General features: G+C 42.1%; 1 protein-coding gene across 2 annotated transcripts in view; it reads left to right on the top strand.

Moving 5' to 3' along the window:
- Positions 1–18636, top strand: part of LOC124545413 (splicing factor, suppressor of white-apricot homolog) — a 162098-nt gene that overhangs the window by 25570 nt on the left and 117892 nt on the right. For both annotated transcript variants that reach the window (XM_047124331.1, XM_047124332.1), the window contains exons 3-4: positions 1277–1470; positions 17459–17675. In XM_047124331.1, coding sequence (XP_046980287.1) covers positions 1277–1470; positions 17459–17675 — 411 coding nt within the window. The remainder of the gene's footprint in view (positions 1–1276; positions 1471–17458; positions 17676–18636) is intronic.

Consider the following 18636-nt stretch of genomic DNA (forward strand, 5'->3'; position numbering starts at 1 on the left):
CAATGTATGTGTCATCTGCAAACAAAACAAACTTTGTATCTGGCAATGTAATAGATGAGAGGTCATTTATACAAAAAAGCAATGGATTCAAGATGCAACATTGAGGAACACTACATGTAATTAATTCCCGATTAGATGAAGACTAATTGCTTATGCCACGAGTATTTCCCGACAGCCTTTGTTTCCAATAAACTAGGTAATACTTGAACCATTTTGCAGCATTGGCGGTGACGACATAATATTCTGATTTGCTTAAGAGAATGCTGTGATTAACAAAATCAAAGGCTATTGACAGGTTTGTTATCTAATGAATTGAGGTCTTTCTCACTGTGCATGTAAGTAGCCTTCTCTATATTGGAACCATTGAGGAATCCAAACTGTGATTTATTTGCAATCAGATGCTTAAGGTGACACTTGAACACAACCTTTTTAAATATTTTTGAAAAAGTAGTACTGCATAAGCCTTTTTCCGCATTATGTGATGAATTACTAAGTCGATCTTAAAATTTACATTCCATGTTTGCTTTAGGCGTGTTCCACTTTACACAAAAAATTAGCATGTAAAAGTGTAATGAATGTGTCGGAACTGAAGTCTCTTTACGATTAGGCCAGATTTCCGAATTATACACATTCTGTTTTGGTCAAATTTTGCTGTATTTTGTGAAAACACTGACATGTCAGGTGCAAGTGAGTATACACTTGTCTTCACTTGTACAGTGAACCGCTTCCCGTACCCTCCAACACACTCCTTTGTATTCTTTTTCTCTCAGGTGTCATAGATAGCAGAATGATGACTATCACTATCCTGTGTAAATTTCCGTAAATGTGTAGGGTAGCAGAGAGATACCATCTGTATGTAGATCAACAAATGCAATAAGTCTTTGCTTCAAAGTGGTCATGATAGGCAGGGTTCTTTAAGTGTCAGATCTTCAAGTGTCTGTCAAAAAATTAATAGCAGATTTATGAATTTTTTTCCCATTATGCAATGAAATGTTGCCATAAATGAAGGAATGTTCTACGTAGTTATGATGATGATTGTTTAATTATGTAAGATGTCAATTTTAAATTTCAAATGATGGGTGAGGAATAGGGGTGTACCATTGATGCTGTGATCCTAGACATATAACTTAAAATGACTTGAAGTTCATACCGGACACATGAATTTGTCTACACATTTGCATACCCTTATTACAGAATATTTAAATGGCTTTTGTGAACATTATTAATATCCAATCTGCAAAGAACAATTTTTGAAGCAAGTTCTGTCTTTTTGTAGAAGAGGAGCTGAAGCGTTTACATCAAGCCCTGGGCAGTCAGGCTTCATATGGTCAAGTTGCTTTCAATTATGATAATGAAGGAGATGGATCTGCTCAGCAGGATGAAGCTACTTCAAAACAAGAGACAGCTGCAGAAGAAGATGAAGTGTTCATTGTTCCTCCAGGGTTAGATATTCCTGTTGGTATGGTTGTGGTAAGTTCAATGATAGTTCACTCACTCATGCGACAGTGGTAAAATGTTAAAGTTACTTATGCACTAAACTTAATTGTGATGTATTTTCTTTTGCATCTACATCTGTATTTTATAAAGCACTATGAAGTCCATTCCATTCATATGTCGAGCATGGGACGAATGGCTGCTTAAATGCCTCTTTGTGTGCTGTAACTTGTCGAATAGTTTTTTGTGATTCCTGTGGGAATGATACAGAGGAGGTTGTAGTACAGGGTGATTCAAAAAGGATACCACAACTTTAAAAATGTGTATTTAATGAAAGAAACATAATATAACCTTCTGTTATACATCATTACAAAGAGTATTTAAAAAGGTTTTTTTTCACTCAAAAACAAGTTCAGAGATGTTCAATATGGCCCCCTCCAGACACTCGAGCAATATCAACCCGATACTCCAACTCGTTCCACACTCTCTGTAGCATATCAGGCGTAACAGTTTGGATAGCTGCTGTTATTTCTCGTTTCAAATCATCAATGGTGGCTGGGAGAGGTGGCCGAAACACCATATCCTTAACATACCCCCATAAGAAAAAATCGCAGGGGGTAAGATCAGGGCTTCTTGGAGGCCAGTGATGAAGTGCTCTGTCCGGGCTGCCTGGCGGCCGATCCATCGCCTCGGGTAGTTGACGTTCAGGTAGTTACGGACAGATAAGTGCCAATGTGGTGGCGCTCCATCCTGCTGAAATATGAATTGTTGTGCTTCTTGTTCGAGCTGAGGGAACAGCCAATTCTCTAACATCTCCAGATACTGTAGTCCAGTTACAGTAGCTCCTTCGAAGAAAAAGGGACCAAAAACTTTTATTGGCTGAAATGGCACAGAAAACGTTCACCTTAGGCGAGTCACGTTCATACTGAGTTGTTTCCCGCGGATTCTCAGTGCCCCATATACAGACATTGTGACGGTTGACTTTCCCGTTAGTGTGGAAAGTTGCTTCATCACTAAACACAATCTTTGAAACGAAAGATTCATCTGTTTCCATTTGAGCAAGGATAAAATCACAGAAATCGATTCTTTTAATCTTATCAGCTGCAGACAGTGCTTGAACCAATTTCAGACGATAAGGTTTCATAACTAACCTTTTTCGTAGGACTCTCCATACGGTTGATTGTGGAATTTGCAGCTCTCTGCTAGCTCTGCGAGTCGATTTTCCTGGGCTGCGAACAAATGCTTGCTGGATGCATGCTACATTTTCATCACTCGTTCTCGGCCGTCCAGAACTTTTCCCTTTGCACAAACACCCATTCTCTGTAAACTGTTTATACCAACGTTTAATACACCACCTATCAGGAGGTTTAACACCATACTTCGTTCGAAATGCACGCTGAACAACTGTCGTCGATTCACTTCTGCCATACTCAATAACACAAAAAGCTTTCTACTGAGCGGTTGCCATCTTAGCATCAACTGACGCTGACGGCTAGTCAACAGCGCCCCAAGCGAACAAATGTACAACTAAATGAAACTTTATAGCTCCCTTAATTCGCCAACAGATAGTGCTTAGCTCTGCCTTTTGTCGTTCCAGAGTTTTAAATTCCTAGAGTTGTGGTATTCTTTTTTGAATCACCCTGTATATTCAGAGACGTATCACTTAAAGTTGGTTGTTGTAAGTAGGCGTTCTCGGGATAGTTTGCATCTATCTTCCAGTGTTTACCACCACTTCAGTTTTTCTAGCATCTCTATGATGCTCTTCCAAGGGGCTAACAAACTTCTGTCCATTCATGCTGCTGTTCTTTGTGTACATTTAATACCCCATGGTAGTCCTATTTAGTATGGGTCCCACTCAATTGAGGAATATTACAGGATGGATTGCACAAGTGTTTTGTAGACTATTTGCATTTTCCTGGCATCCATCTAAAAAACCTGCTTTACCTATGATTGAGTCTGTTCCATTACATATCCATATGCAATGCATCAAAGGACACCTGCAGCAAACAAATATAAGGGCTATTATTCATAATATAAAGGAGGGATTCACAGATCACAAGCTGTGCGTGGCCCATCATTGGTATGATGGCTGCCCGCCCCCCTCTGTTTCTTCTTGTAGAACTTGTAAATTGACAAAAATTGAGCCTAATGTCAAATCAAGTGGACTGTTGTGTTTCAAATTAAATTGTGTAAATAATGCTTCTGTAAAAACACATTTTTGTAATAATATTTGCTAAATAAAATGAATACTCCCTAGTGAAAGATTTGTGACACGTGATAATAGCAAGTTTGTACACCACTGGTATAAAGTATCTTATTTGTGGAAATCAGTCACCAAGTTTAAATTTCAGTAACTTTTTGTTTAGGGATACAGGGTACTTTTCCAGCTCAATACTATGTAAAAATCAACACTTGTTTCTTTCAGGCACTGTTTATATGTGTATGTTATACAGATTTTTTGTTGATATCAGGTAATGCAGCGCACTTTCTAAACAAATTAGAAGTATTTTGAATATTTTTGAACCTGCTTAGGGTTATTAAAAAAATTACAAAGAGATTGATACAATTTTTTTCCCCCAAAATGCTTCCTCAAATTGAGGTACCATTTAATCCAATGTTATACATTTGAAGGAGACCAGATTTTTACCAGATATTCATGACATGATGGCTGAGGTACTAGACCGATTTAATTCCACCTATTATGTATATTACAAGGATAAAAAAATATCACATCTTACATTTTAATTTTTATAATTTTTTTTCCTAATGAAAATGTTATTTTTCCTATAATTTAGTTGATTCTGCTCTAAAGCTTATGTCTACTACATAAGTATGGACTATTGCAAGTTACAGAAAAAAATTAGAACAATGTTTTATAAACTTTAGGAAATATCTTTGCCTGAATTCTGAAAAATACAAGTTGTGGTAAATTGCGAATGAAGATAAGAGTCCCATTTAATCTGTGCCACACAACTTTCCTGAAGCATAGTCTTCATCCTGCAGCATTTCTTCATCTTCAAGCCTCCTCTTGGCATTCCTTTTAGCACTTCTTGCTTCTTTGGTAACTTAAAGAGTGAATCATTCAGCTTCATGTACCCATTGTCTGTCACATGCAAGCAATTGATCTTCCGTATTAGAGGCACATTTTATGCCTAAATTTCTCAGGGCTTCCAACCTTCCTATTGCTCCATCATTGAAATATATCACTGAATCTAGTACACCAACTTTTAATGTATTTAGTCCTACAAAAAATTCTTGGACAATCTTTCCCATATGCAATGGTTGAAACTTTAATTTGTATTCTGATTGCCCCCATGAAGACATTTACTAAGCAAAACAGGGTCACTCATGTCTCTAAAAATTGGTTTTATTTCATTCCTAAGAGGCTCACGAAGAGAGTGCTTATGATGGTATATTTGACCACTTTATTTTTCTCTTGGGTAACCACACCAAGAATCTTCTCTTTTAGGGCATAATCTGTGAACAGGGTGGTCATCTGTTGACAACTTATGAAAGTAGGTGGCCCATACAGCTTTTCTCATTGCTGTAACATCATTCAGAGGTGCAGTTCGTCTACTAGCCAGTCCATAGTAACTCTGAAGGAGGTCTATTTCAGTCACTGTCAATCTGCCTCGGCCAGACAGAGATATTCCATCAGATAGCAACTTTCCTTTCATTTCTCTTTGTAGCTTCCTCAGTCTAGCACCCATCCTATTTTGCACATGCCCACAACTCCTCTTTTGCACACGTCCACAACACTCCAGTTTTGTTACCAAGGTATCACCATAAACATTGAACTCGTTAATTTTATTGAAAGCTTTAGAGTCCCCATCACCTAGGTACTTCATATATTTAGCATTATAAATGGGCACCGCTCTCTGAAATATTTTTAGAGCTCCATCACACTCCATACCTCCACTGTAACCATCATAATTCTTAGAACACTGATGTTCAATATGTCCTTCAGTGTTACCATGGCAGGTGTGGCAGTACTTAGATAAGTATTCAACATCAACAACTTTTCCTTTCTCCAGAGAAGTAGCACTTACAACACCATTCAAGGAATGATGTCCTCGACATTGCCATGTCCGATCAAGTGCAACAGCAATGTCCCTGGTTCCACTAATATTTACAGTTTCTTCTACTGCATATTTCATAGATGCTTTAGACACAACTGTCAAGGCACCTAAAAGTATTTTTATGTACTTGCTGAACCTACTGGGAGGAGGAGAAAGGGCCATCAAACTGCAAAACGTTTGAGCAGCCTTTTTTCCTTTTCCTATTGTATGCATTGCATACACAGTCTCAAAATTCACATCATATGAATTATGTACAATGTTCGAAGTCATTTTTGAGGTAGATTTATTGCAGGATCTACACAGAAAAACTAATTTTGATGCTAAACCCTTCCTGCTACTTTGTTGTTCTGTTATTTCCATACAACCTACACCATCACATTGTCTACATTTCACCCCTTCCTTTATCAAAGAAAAGATGCTGACAACAACAACAATAAATCTACTACAAACAGCGTCATTGTTAAGACAAAAATTTGAATCGCCAGCAGGCGTGCCATGTGGGAGTTTCATCTCTGAAGAACTGATTTATAGGTTACTTTAAACAGTGTGGCTTGTTTCGTTTGTGAACTGGTTACCACGGAATTTCCTTTCATTGAATTTTTTGATGCGTGGCGTAGTTCGTATTTATTGCACACTAAAGGGTATGGAGTTCCACACATATATGTAGCACTTGGGCAACAAACATTCAGTAACTCGTGAACAAACTGCTTCAGCGAAACAAAAGTAAGTACTAGCAAAGATAATCACTTACAGACACAAGAAACGCGCACTGTTACCAACATATACAATGTATCATACATATAATCACTGGAAACAGAAAGTTTACAGTTCTTTATGAAATAATACTGGTTTCTGTAACAGAATTAAAAGGGGGGGGGGGGGCGGCATACATGACCATAACTTTGAACTTTGGTGTGAAATTCTTTGTGTGGATGGATATGTGTGTGTGTGCGAGTGTATACCCGTCCTTTTTCCCCCCTAAGGTAAGTCTTTCCGCTCCTGGGATTGGAATGACTCCTTACCCTCTCCCTTAAAACCCAAATCCTTTCGTCTTTCCCTCTCCTTCCCTCTTTCCTGACGAGGCAACCGATGGTTGCGAAAGCTAGAATTTTGTGTGTATGTTTGTGCTTATATGTGTGTCTATCGACGTGCCAGCGCTTTCGTTTGGTAAGTCACAACATCTTTGGTTTTAGATACATTTTTCCCACGTGGAATGTTCCCCCCCCCCCCTCCCTCCCCCCCCCCCCTCTCTCTCTCTCTCTCTCTCTCTCTCTCTCTCTCTCTCTCTCTCTCTCTCTATATATATATATATATATATATATATATCTAAAAACAAAGATGATGTGACTTACCAAATGAAAGTGCTGGCAGGTCGACAGACACAAACAAACACAAACATACACACAAAATTCAAGCTTTCGCAACAAACTGTTGCCTCATCAGGAAAGAGGGAAGGAGAGGGGAAGACGAAAGGAAGTGGGTTTTAAGGGAGAGGGTAAGGAGTCATTCCAATCCTGGGAGCGGAAAGACTTACCTTAGGGGGAAAAAAAGGACAGGTATACACTCGCACACATGCACATATCCATCCACACATATATGTGGGGATGTGTGGATGGATATGTGCGCGTGTGCGAGTGCACACCCGGAGGTGGGTTTTTTGGGGGAGAGGGTGGGGAGTCGTTCCGGTCCCGGGGGCGGAGGGACTTGCCTTGGGGGGAAGGGGGGACGGGTGTGCACTCGCACACGCGCACATATCCATCCACACATCCCCACATATATGTGTGGATGGATATGTGCATGTGTGCGAGTGTATACCTGTCCTTTTTTCCCCCTAAGGTAAGTCTTTCCGCTCCCAGGATTGGAATGACTCCTTACCCTCTCCCTTAAAACCCACTTCCTTTCGTCTTCCCCTCTCCTTCCCTCTTTCCTGATGAGGCAACAGTTTGTTGCGAAAGCTTGAATTTTGTGTGTATGTTTGTGTTTGTTTGTGTCTGTCGACCTGCCAGCACTTTCATTTGGTAAGTCACATCATCTTTGTTTTTAGATATATATTTCCTATGTGGAATGTTTCCCTCTATTATAACCATATCATTAATTTGAACCCAACAATTACGTTTGTTATTGTCGCTGTTGCACCTTGAAATCTTTCCTGTCGTCTTATTTTCTCTTTATTTTCTCTTTCTGCGTTTACCAGTAGTCTCACTTTCTATTCACCTTCCCTTTTTACCGTAATACAAATTTATCCCGCCTATATATACTCTATAATACGTAACCCACTGCCAAACCATAACCAAAAAAAAAAAAAAAAAAAAAAAATTTTTATTTCGCGCTTTCGACAATACCGCTAACCGTTTCTAGTTCAATAACAGCTGCCTTCACGTATTAAACAACCATTTCGGCTAGTTCTACTAACTTTTACTTTATTTCCACTTCCGTTTTTCGTACATCACTGATCATTTTTAGCCGCTCTCCACAGGTTTTAACGTCATTATTTACAATTGTTAGCCCCATTTTCGTAATCTTTCACCACAACACCACGCCTTTTAATACATTTACACGTTTTTTTCGAAATTTTCCCGAATTTCTCCGTCCTTTAACGTGTTTTAGCGGCAACACAACCACCTAACCTTCATGCACATCGCTGTCTACCAACCCAAGTTCACCACAGGATCAACTTAACCAACACTTTTTCGCATTTTTTCATACCAGATCTCCAGTTATTTTCTAGTTCACCCTTATCTCTCCCCATATATTTTTATCTTTCATTTTCATTTCAACCTCATCTTACACTTTCCACCTTCTAATACCATGTCACCCTCACAACACCCCCACAACGACCCCATTAAGTTTTATTTACATTCCCTCCGCAAACATGCCTTCACCCTAGCCAGATTACGCTCGCATATTTTATTTTCTCAGGCTTGTCTAACATTTGGCATAACCCCCAAAGGCCTCACACTTAAAGTTCCCATCTCTGGCTGCAACCCTTCTTTCCATCAGTCCCTATACCAGTTCCAAACTGAACAATCCACTGCCCTCACCCACCTAATCCTTCACCTACACATCAACTCAGCCAATGAACACACCCGTCAACTCCTATCCTTAATAAAAGTCCTCAATCTTTCCTCTCCCACATCCACACCGGCTATTCAGAGCATCCTCCTACAGGCCAACCGCAAATTAGAGCAGCATGCCACCCTTCACCTCAAAAAGCTATCCAATCTCCTGGTTTCCCACCTCCGGAAAGGCAACTCACTCACCCTTCACAACCTTTCCAGCAAACCTCAACCACCTCTCATTGCACACAAACCCAGTCTCTCCCATCTACTCAGTCTCCCACTTCCAGCTCCACTCCCTCCAAAACCTCAAAATTCCAAGCAACACAATCTGGCACCACAACACCCTAATTCAGTAGTTAACCTTTCCTCCAAACCTCTCTCCCAATCTGAAACCTCTGTCCTATCCAAAGGCCTCACCTTCAGCCCCACTCCCAGATTCAACCAAACAGCCCTCGTCAAAGATTTACTGTCCTACACTCGTACTCTCTGCTGGAAGTATCACTTTGCCACGAAGAAAAATGATCCTAATCCTACCCCTAATGATCCAACTCCCCAAGACACTATCCAAATTGAACCCTGCCTGGAACAGTTCCGTCCTCCGTCACAGCGGGACCCACCTCCTCTTCCTCAAAATCACCCTCTCCAAACCTTCCAGGAATTTCTGACTTCCAGCCTTGCCTCTCAATCCTTCTTAAAAAACCTTAATCCTACTCCCAACATCACCACTGCTGAAGCCCAGGCTATCCGTGATCTGAAGGCTGACCAGTCCATCATCATTCTTCCGGCGGACAAGGGTTCCACGACCGTGGTACTTGATCGTCGGGAGTATGTGGCTGAGGGACTGCGTCAGCTTTCAGACAACACCACATACAAAGTTTGCCAAGGTAATCCCATTCCTGATGTCCAGGCGGAGCTTCAGGGAATCCTCAGAACCTTGGGCCCCCTACAAAACCTTTCACCTGACTCCATCAACCTCCTGACCCCACCGACACCCCGCACCCCTACCTTCTACCTTCTTCCTAAAATTCACAAACCCAATCATCCTGGCCGTCCCATTGTAGCTGGTTACCAAGCCCCCACAGAACGTATCTCTGCCTACGTAGATCAACACCTTCAACCCATTACGTGCAGTCTCCCATCCTTCATCAAAGACACCAACCACTTTCTCGAACGCCTGGAATCCTTACCCAATCCGTTACCCCCAGAAACCATCCTTGTAACCATTGATGCCACTTCCTTATACACAAATATCCCGCACGTCCAGGGCCTCGCTGCGATGGAGCACTTCCTTTCACGCCGATCACCTGCCACCCTACCTAAAACCTCTTTCCTCATTACCTTAGCCAGCTTCATCCTGACCCACAACTTCTTCACTTTTGAAGGCCAGACATACCAGCAATTAAAGGGAACAGCCATGGGTACCAGGATGGCCCCTTCGTACGCCAACCTATTCATGGGTCGCTTAGAGGAAGCCTTCTTGGTTACCCAGGCCTGCCAACCCAAAGTTTGGTACAGATTTATTGATGACATCTTCATGATCTGGACTCACAGTGAAGAAGAACTCCAGAATTTCCTCTCCAACCTCAACTCCTTTGGTTCCATCAGATTCACCTGGTCCTACTCCAAATCCCATGCCACTTTCCTTGATGTTGACCTCCACCTGTCCAATGGCCAGCTTCACACGTCCGTCCACATCAAACCCACCAACAAGCAACAGTACCTCCATTACGACAGCTGCCACCCATTCCACATCAAACGGTCCCTTCCCTACAGCCTAGGTCTTCGTGGCAAACGAATCTGCTCCAGTCCGGAATCCCTGAAGCATTACACCAACAACCTGACAACAGCTTTCGCATCCCGCAACTACCCTCCCGACCTGGTACAGAAGCAAATAACCAGAGCAACTTCCTCATCCTCTCAAACCCAGAACCTCCCACAGAACCACCACAAAAGTGCCCCACTTGTGACAGGATACTTTCCGGGACTGGATCAGATTCTGAATGTGGCTCTCCAGCAGGGATACGACTTCCTAAAATCCTGCCCAGAAATGAGATCCATCCTTCATGAAATCCTCCCCACTCCACCAAGAGTGTCTTTCCGCCGTCCACCTAACCTTCGTAACCTCTTAGTTCATCCCTATGAAATCCCCAAACCACCTTCCCTACCCTCTGGCTCCTACCCTTGTAACCGCCCCCGGTGTAAAACCTGTCCCATGCACCCTCCCACCACCACCTACTCCAGTCCTGTAACCCGGAAGGTGTACACGATCAAAGGCAGAGCCACGTGTGAAAGCACCCACGTGATCTACCAACTGACCTGCCTACACTGTGACGCATTCTATGTGGGAATGACCAGCAACAAACTGTCCATTCGCATGAATGGACACAGGCAGACAGTGTTTGTTGGTAATGAGGATCACCCTGTGGCTAAACATGCCTTGGTGCACGGCCAGCACATCTTGGCACAGTGTTACACCGTCCGGGTTATCTGGATACTTCCCACTAACACCAACCTATCCGAACTCCGGAGATGGGAACTTGCTCTTCAATATATCCTCTCTTCCCGTTATCCACCAGGCCTCAATCTCCGCTAATTTCAAGTTGCCGCCACTCATACCTCACCTGTCATTCAACAACATCTTTGCCTCTGCACTTCTGCCTCGACTGACATCTCTGCCCAAACTCTTTGTCTTTAAATATGTCTGCTTGTGTCTGTATATGTGTGGATGGATATGTGTGTGTGTGCGAGTGTGTGCCCGTCCTTTTTTCCCCCTAAGGTGGGTCTTTCCGCTCCCGGGATTGGAGTGACTCCTTGCCCTCTCCCTTAGGACCCGCTTCCTTTCGTCTTTCCCTCTCCTTCCCTCTCTCCTGGTGGGGCGGCAGTTTGTTGCGAGGGCTTGAATTTTGTGTGTGTGTTTGTGTTTGTTTGTGTCTGTCGACCTGCCGGCGCTTTCATTTGGTAAGTCACATCATCTTTGTTTTTAGATATGTATTTCCTATGTGGAATGTTTCCCTCTATTATAACCATATCATATATATATATATATATATATATATATATATAATGGAAGGAAGCATTCCACGTGGGAAAAAATATATATAAAAACAAAGATGAGGTGACTTACCGAACAGAAGCGCTGGCGGGTCGATAGACACACAGACAGGCACAGGCACACACACAAAATTCAGGCTTTCGCGGCGGACTGTTGCCTCATCGGGAGGGAGGGGGGGAGGGGGGAGGACGAGGGGAGGTGGGTTTTGGGGGAGAGGGTGGGGAGTCGTTCCGGTCCCGGGGGCGGAGGGACTTGCCTTGGGGGGAAGGGGGGACGGGTGTGCACTCGCACACGCGCACATATCCATCCACACATCCCCACATATATGTGTGGATGGATATGTGCATGTGTGCGAGTGTATACCTGTCCTTTTTTCCCCCTAAGGTAAGTCTTTCCGCTCCCAGGATTGGAATGACTCCTTACCCTCTCCCTTAAAACCCACTTCCTTTCGTCTTCCCCTCTCCTTCCCTCTTTCCTGATGAGGCAACAGTTTGTTGCGAAAGCTTGAATTTTGTGTGTATGTTTGTGTTTGTTTGTGTCTGTCGACCTGCCAGCACTTTCATTTGGTAAGTCACATCATCTTTGTTTTTAGATATATATTTCCTATGTGGAATGTTTCCCTCTATTATAACCATATATATATATATATATATATATATATATATATATATAAAAAACAAAGATGATGTGACTTACCAAATGAAAGTGCTGGCAGGTCGACAGACACACAAACAAACACAAACATACACACAAAATTCAAGCTTTCGCAACAAACTGTTGCCTCATCAGGAAAGAGGGAAGGAGAGGGAAAGACGAAAGGAAGTGGGTTTTAAGTGAGAGGGTAAGGAGTCATTCCAATCCCGGGAGCGGAAAGACTTACCTTAGGGGGAAAAAAACGGACGGGTATACACTCGCGCACACACACACATATCCATCCACACATATACAGACACAAGCAGACATATTTGTCTTTAAATATGTCTGCTTGTGTCTGTATATGTGTGGATGGATATGTGTGTGTGTGCGAGTGTATACCCGTCCTTTTTTTTTCCCCCTAAGGTAAGTCTTTCCGCTCCCGGGATTGGAATGACTCCTTACCCTCTCACTTAAAACCCACTTCCTTTCGTCTTTCCCTCTCCTTCCCTCTTTCCTGATGAGGCAACAGTTTGTTGCGAAAGCTTGAATTTTGTGTGTATGTTTGTGTTTGTTTGTGTGTCTGTCGACCTGCCAGCACTTTCATTTGGTAAGTCACATCATCTTTGTTTTTAGATATATATTTCCCTCTATTATAACCATATCATATATATATATATATATATATATATATAAGCAAAGATGATGTGACTTACCATACGAAAGCGCTGGCAGGTTGATAGAAACACAGACAGCGCGCGCACACACACACACACACACACACACACACACACACACACACACACACACACCCGCACATACACAGACACAAGCAGACATTTGGAAAGGCAAAGAGTTTGGGCAGAGATGTCAGTCGAGGCGGAAGTACAGAGACAAAGATGTTGTTGAAAGACAGGTGAGGTATGAGCGGCGGCAAATTGAAATTAGTGGAGATTGAGGCCTGGCGGATAACGAGAAGAGAGGATATACTGAAGGGCAAGTTCCCATCTCCGGATTTCTGACAGGTTGGTGTTAGTGGGAAGTATCCAGATAACCCGGACGGTGTAACACTGTGCCAAGATGTGCTGCCCGTGCACCAAGGCATGTTTAGCCTCAGGGTGATACTCATTACCAACAAACACTGAACTCCAGAATTTCCTCTCCAACCTCAACTCCTTTGGTTCCATCAGATTCACCTGGTCCTACTCCAAATCGCATGCCACTTTCCTTGACGTTGACCTCCACCTGTCCAATGGCCAGCTTCACACGTCCGTCCACATCAAACCCGCCAACAAGCAACAGTACCTCCATTATGACAGCTGCCACCCATTCCACATCAAATGGTCCCTTCCCTACAGCCTAGGTCTTCGTGGCAAACGAATCTGCTCCAGTCCGGAATCCCTGAACCATTACACCAACAACCTGAAAACAGCTTTCGCATCCCGCAACTACCCTCCCGACCTGGTACAGAAGCAAATAACCAGAGCCACTTCCTCATCTCCTCAAACCCAGAACCTCCCACAGAAGAACCCAAAGGTGCCCCACTTGTGACAGGATACTTTCCAGGACTGGATCAGACTCTGAATGTGGCTCTCCAGCACGGATACGACCGCCTCAAATCCTGCCCTGAAATGAGATCCATCCTTCATGAAATCCTCCCCACTCCACCAAGAGTGTCTTTCCGCCGTCCACCTAACCTTCGTAACCTCTTGGTTCATCCCTATGAAATCCCCAAACCAACTTCACTGCCCTCTGGCTCCTACCCTAGTAACCGCCCCCGGTGTAAAACCTGTCCCATGCACCCTCCCACCACCACCTACTACAGTCCTGTAACCCGGAAGGTGTACATGATCAAAGGCATAGCCACGTGTGAAAGCACCCACGTGATTTACCAACTGACCTGCCTACACTGTGAAGCTTTCTATGTGGGAATGACCAGCAACAAACTGTCCATTCGCATGAATGGACACAGGCAGACAGTGTTTGTTGGTAATGAGGATCACCCTGTGGCTAAACATGCTTTGGTGCACGGCCAGCACATCTTGGCACAGTGTTACACCGTCCAGGTTATCTGGATACTTCCCACTAACACCAACCTGTCAGAACTCCGGAGATGGGAACTTGCCCTTCAGTATATCCTCTCTTCTCGTTATCCGCCATGCCTCAATCTCCGCTAATTTCAATTTGCCGCCGCTCATACCTCACCTGTCTTTCATCATCATCTTTGCCTCTGTACTTCCGCCTTGACTGACATCCCTGCCCAAACTCTTTGCCTTTACAAATGTCTGCTTGTGTGTGTGTGTGTGTGTGTGTGTGTGTGTGTGTGTGTGTGTGTGTGCGCGTGCGAGTGTATCCCGTCCTTTTTTACCCCTAAGGTAAGTCTTTCCGCTCCCGGGATTGGAATGATTCCTTACCCTCTCCCTTAAAACCCACTTCTTTTCGTCTTTACCTCTCCTTCCCTCTGTCCTGATGAGGCAACAGTTTGTTGCGAAAGCTTGAATTTTGTGTGTATGTATGTGTCTGTCTGTGTTTGTTTTTGTTTCTGTTTGTGTTTCTATCGACCTGCCAGCGCTTTTGTTTGGTAAGTTTCATCATCTTTCTTTTTAGATATATTTTTCCCACGTGGAATGTTTCCCTCTATTATATATATATATATATATATATATATATATATAAAAAAACAAAGATGAGGTGACGTACCGAACGAAAGCGCTGGCAGGTCGATAGACACACAAACAAACACAAACATACACACAAAATTCCAGCTTTCGCAACAGACGGTTGCTTCATCAGGAAAGAGGGAAGGAGAGGGAAAGACGAAAGGATGTGGGTTTTAAGGGAGAGGGTAAGGAGTCATTCCAATCCCGGGAGCGGAAAGACTTACCTTAGGGGGAAAAAAGGACAGGTATACACTCGCACACACGCACATATCCATCCACACATACAGACATAAGCAGACATATTTAAAGACAAAGAGTTTGGGCAGAGATGTCAGTCGAGGCAGAAGTGTAGAGGCAAAGAAGTTGTTGAAAGACAGGTGAGGTATGAGTGGTGGCAACTTGAAATTAGCGGAGATTGAGGCCTGGCGGATGACGATAAGAGAGGATATACTGAAGGGCAAGTTCCCATCTCCGGAGTTCGGATAGGTTGGTGTTGGTGGGAAGTATCCAGATAACCCGGACGGTGTAACACTGTGCCAAGATGTGCTGGCTGTGCACCAAGGCATGTTTAGCCACAGGGTGATCCTCATTACCAACAAACACTATCTGCCTGTGTCCATTCATGCGAGTGGACAGTTTGTTGCTGGTCATTCCCACATAGAATGCATCACAGTGTAGGCAGGTCAGTTGGTAAATCACGTGGGTGCTTTCACACGTGGCTCTGCCTTTGATCGTGTACACCTTCCGGGTTACAGGACTGGAGTAGGTGGTGGTGGGAGGGTGCATGGGACAGGTTTTGCATTGGGGGCGGCTACAAGGATAGGAGCCAGAGGGTAGGGAAGGTGGTTTGGGGATTTCATAGGGATGAACTAACAGGTTACGAAGGTTAGGTGGACGGCGGAAAGACACTCTTGGCGGAGTGGGGAGGATTTCATGAAGGATGGATCTCATTTCAGGGCAGGATTTGAGGAAGTCGTATCCCTGCTGGAGAGCCACATTCAGAGTCTGGTCCAGTCCGGGAAAGTATCCTGTCACAAGTGGGGCACTTAAATATATGTGTCATTTTTCATTCGAAACCATATAATGTATATATCAATGTAATCAGGAAAGACTATAGAATTTAATAAAATCATAAAAAAATTAGATTTTTCTAACATTTGTAAGTAGCCTGTATCCTTAAGAGATGTTAATTGGCGAAAGACGAATGTCTGGTGAAAGGTAAAATAAGTTGAGTTTGCCTTATATAATTTGTTTGAGACTTAATGTAGAAACAAATGTTATAGAGCCATTGCTGCAGTGGAAACTTCTTGTGATCAGTTAGCGTGAATATGAAAGGTACACTTTTCAGAAGGTATGTGTAGGTCCTTATCTGTTCTTCTTGATTAAATTTTCACTGTTTTCTTAAACCACATGGTTCTGTTGCAAGTTTGATTCAGCCATAACTAGTCAGTTTGTGTGTAGTTGAAATAATATTATTATTCTTAGAAGCTGCTTTATATAACCTTAGCAAATGGAAGGAATAAGCTTCCTTTTCTTTTTGTAGTTTGCCTTTATCTGTATTCTGTTGGCATCAGAAAAGTGTTTTTTTATCTCTGTACAACTGCCAGGACTGTTGTGGTTTCTTATCTCAGTGGTTGATAATTGGGACTTGCTACTCCTACGCTTGCCTAAGTCTTGGATGGCGTATATGTAAGAGCAGGAAAGAGAATCACTCATTATATAAATATACTGTTTTACGTGAACAGGCACATAAATGTAAATGTGCTGGTGAAAATATGATAATCACCTGTCTATCCACTGCTGAACACTTTTATCAGTACAGTTTTTGTATTTCCTTGCCTTTCTTTGCTGGCAGAAGTTGTTACAAACCATTCGGTGTGCCTAACATTTAGCAATTCTTGTTAAAGGTGCCTGCATATAATTTTAAGAGGTCTGAAGACAGTGATGATGCTGACAACTGGAAACTGTTCTTTGTTGTTAATTAGCAATTTTCTATCAGAAATCACCAGATACAGCCATTTCCAACTTATAACCCTCTTTGAGAAGTTCCTCACATTCATCATCCATAAATAACAATAAAACAGAACAACACACACACTTAAACGACATTAGTGAGTGAGCATATATGTCATGTCAATAATGACCTAATAGTGTACATTCATCTTGACTATTGAAGAAGAGAAGGAAATGACAGAGAGAACAATCATCAGCTTGAATAAGTGCTGTGTGCCTGTCCTGGTGATAGATCACCTTTCCATATATTATTGTTCAATGTTATTTTGATTACTTTTAGAGTTCATTCATCAACCTTTATGACCCTTGAATGAACTTTAGGCCTTATTTCATGATGTTTCACCATATCTAATGTCCTATGGGGGTAAGAATAAACAAGAATATTTTATGTACTTATTGTTTTGCGTGTGCTACGTAACTTAGCAATAGCGATGTCAGTCACTTTTGTTTATGTTGTTTCATAAGCATTTGCTATTATTTGGTGTACATACAATAGCATGTTGAAATTTTTCCTTCATTTTGCTCCAGCCTGAGACAGTGAAACAGAATGCCATCATTGAAAAGACTGCACATTTCATCAGCCGTCAGGGTGCTCAGATGGAAATACTCCTGAAGATGAAACAAGCCAACAACCAGCAGTTCAGTTTTCTGTCATTTGATGATCCACTTCATGCCTACTATCGTCATTTGTTGATGGCCATCAAAACAGGGCGGTATCGGCCAAAAGCACCAAAAACAGAGGAAGGTAGGTGCAATAATTGATGCCTTTTTCAACAGCCATCGAGTTGTTGAATTATGAAATCATTGGGTATGAGGCAAATGTGCATTTTTAACCATTCCACCTACTCGAGTGTATTGTTAACACTCAAATCCTCAGTACACGTGCCTTAATTGGTTTGGTCAGCTTATCATTGGAAGTAAATATTCAGACTGTTGCTGCAATTAAAATACTTTCACCATTATCAGTTGCTACAGTAATTTAGTTAATTTCATGTTACATCACTTATTTGCATGATTTCCATCAAAATCATATGAAATTTGGCAGTTTACAGGCTACAGATACAGTGTGTGCATGTGCGTGTGCGCGTGTACATTCTGGACATGTAGAGATTATGAAATAGGACAATGCTTTGAGCTAGATGTAATTCACATAATATTCTTTGAAGCTGCATGTTAGTGGTGATACATTCTTACACTTAGAAGTAAACTAAACAGTTTTGTCTACAGTATTTTATATTCTACTAGTTTTAATTAAATATTTGTATATAGTGAAGGAGGATTCGTCCGGAAGAAATTATTAGAGACTATATGTAGATTTATAAACACCACATGCTATGCTGACAGCTTTCTTTTGTTTAGTATGCACTTTCATCCAAAACGATGAATTACACTAAAATTACATCATAAAATATTTATGATTGAAAATATGGAAAATATTTGAAGTTGTTGATTTTTTGTTTCTAAAACCAGAATTAACTGAAGAGTAGAAACAGCTGAGTTTTGGTTCTTGAGGAGCTCGATATGTTTTCTTATTTCAAATTTTTATTTAACAACTTATTCTTTTTATTATGATCACAGTTCATTGTTTACAAGGCTTCTCTCAGAACAACTAACTGTCGTCTCCTTGAATCTGACATCTTAATTGCCATATTTTTGGCTCCTCTTGTTGCAATTAGTCCCATTTCTGCATCAGATAAGGGCATTAA

Source organism: Schistocerca americana, chromosome 8, assembly GCF_021461395.2.
Source record: "Schistocerca americana isolate TAMUIC-IGC-003095 chromosome 8, iqSchAmer2.1, whole genome shotgun sequence".
Taxonomy (NCBI): domain Eukaryota; kingdom Metazoa; phylum Arthropoda; class Insecta; order Orthoptera; family Acrididae; genus Schistocerca; species Schistocerca americana.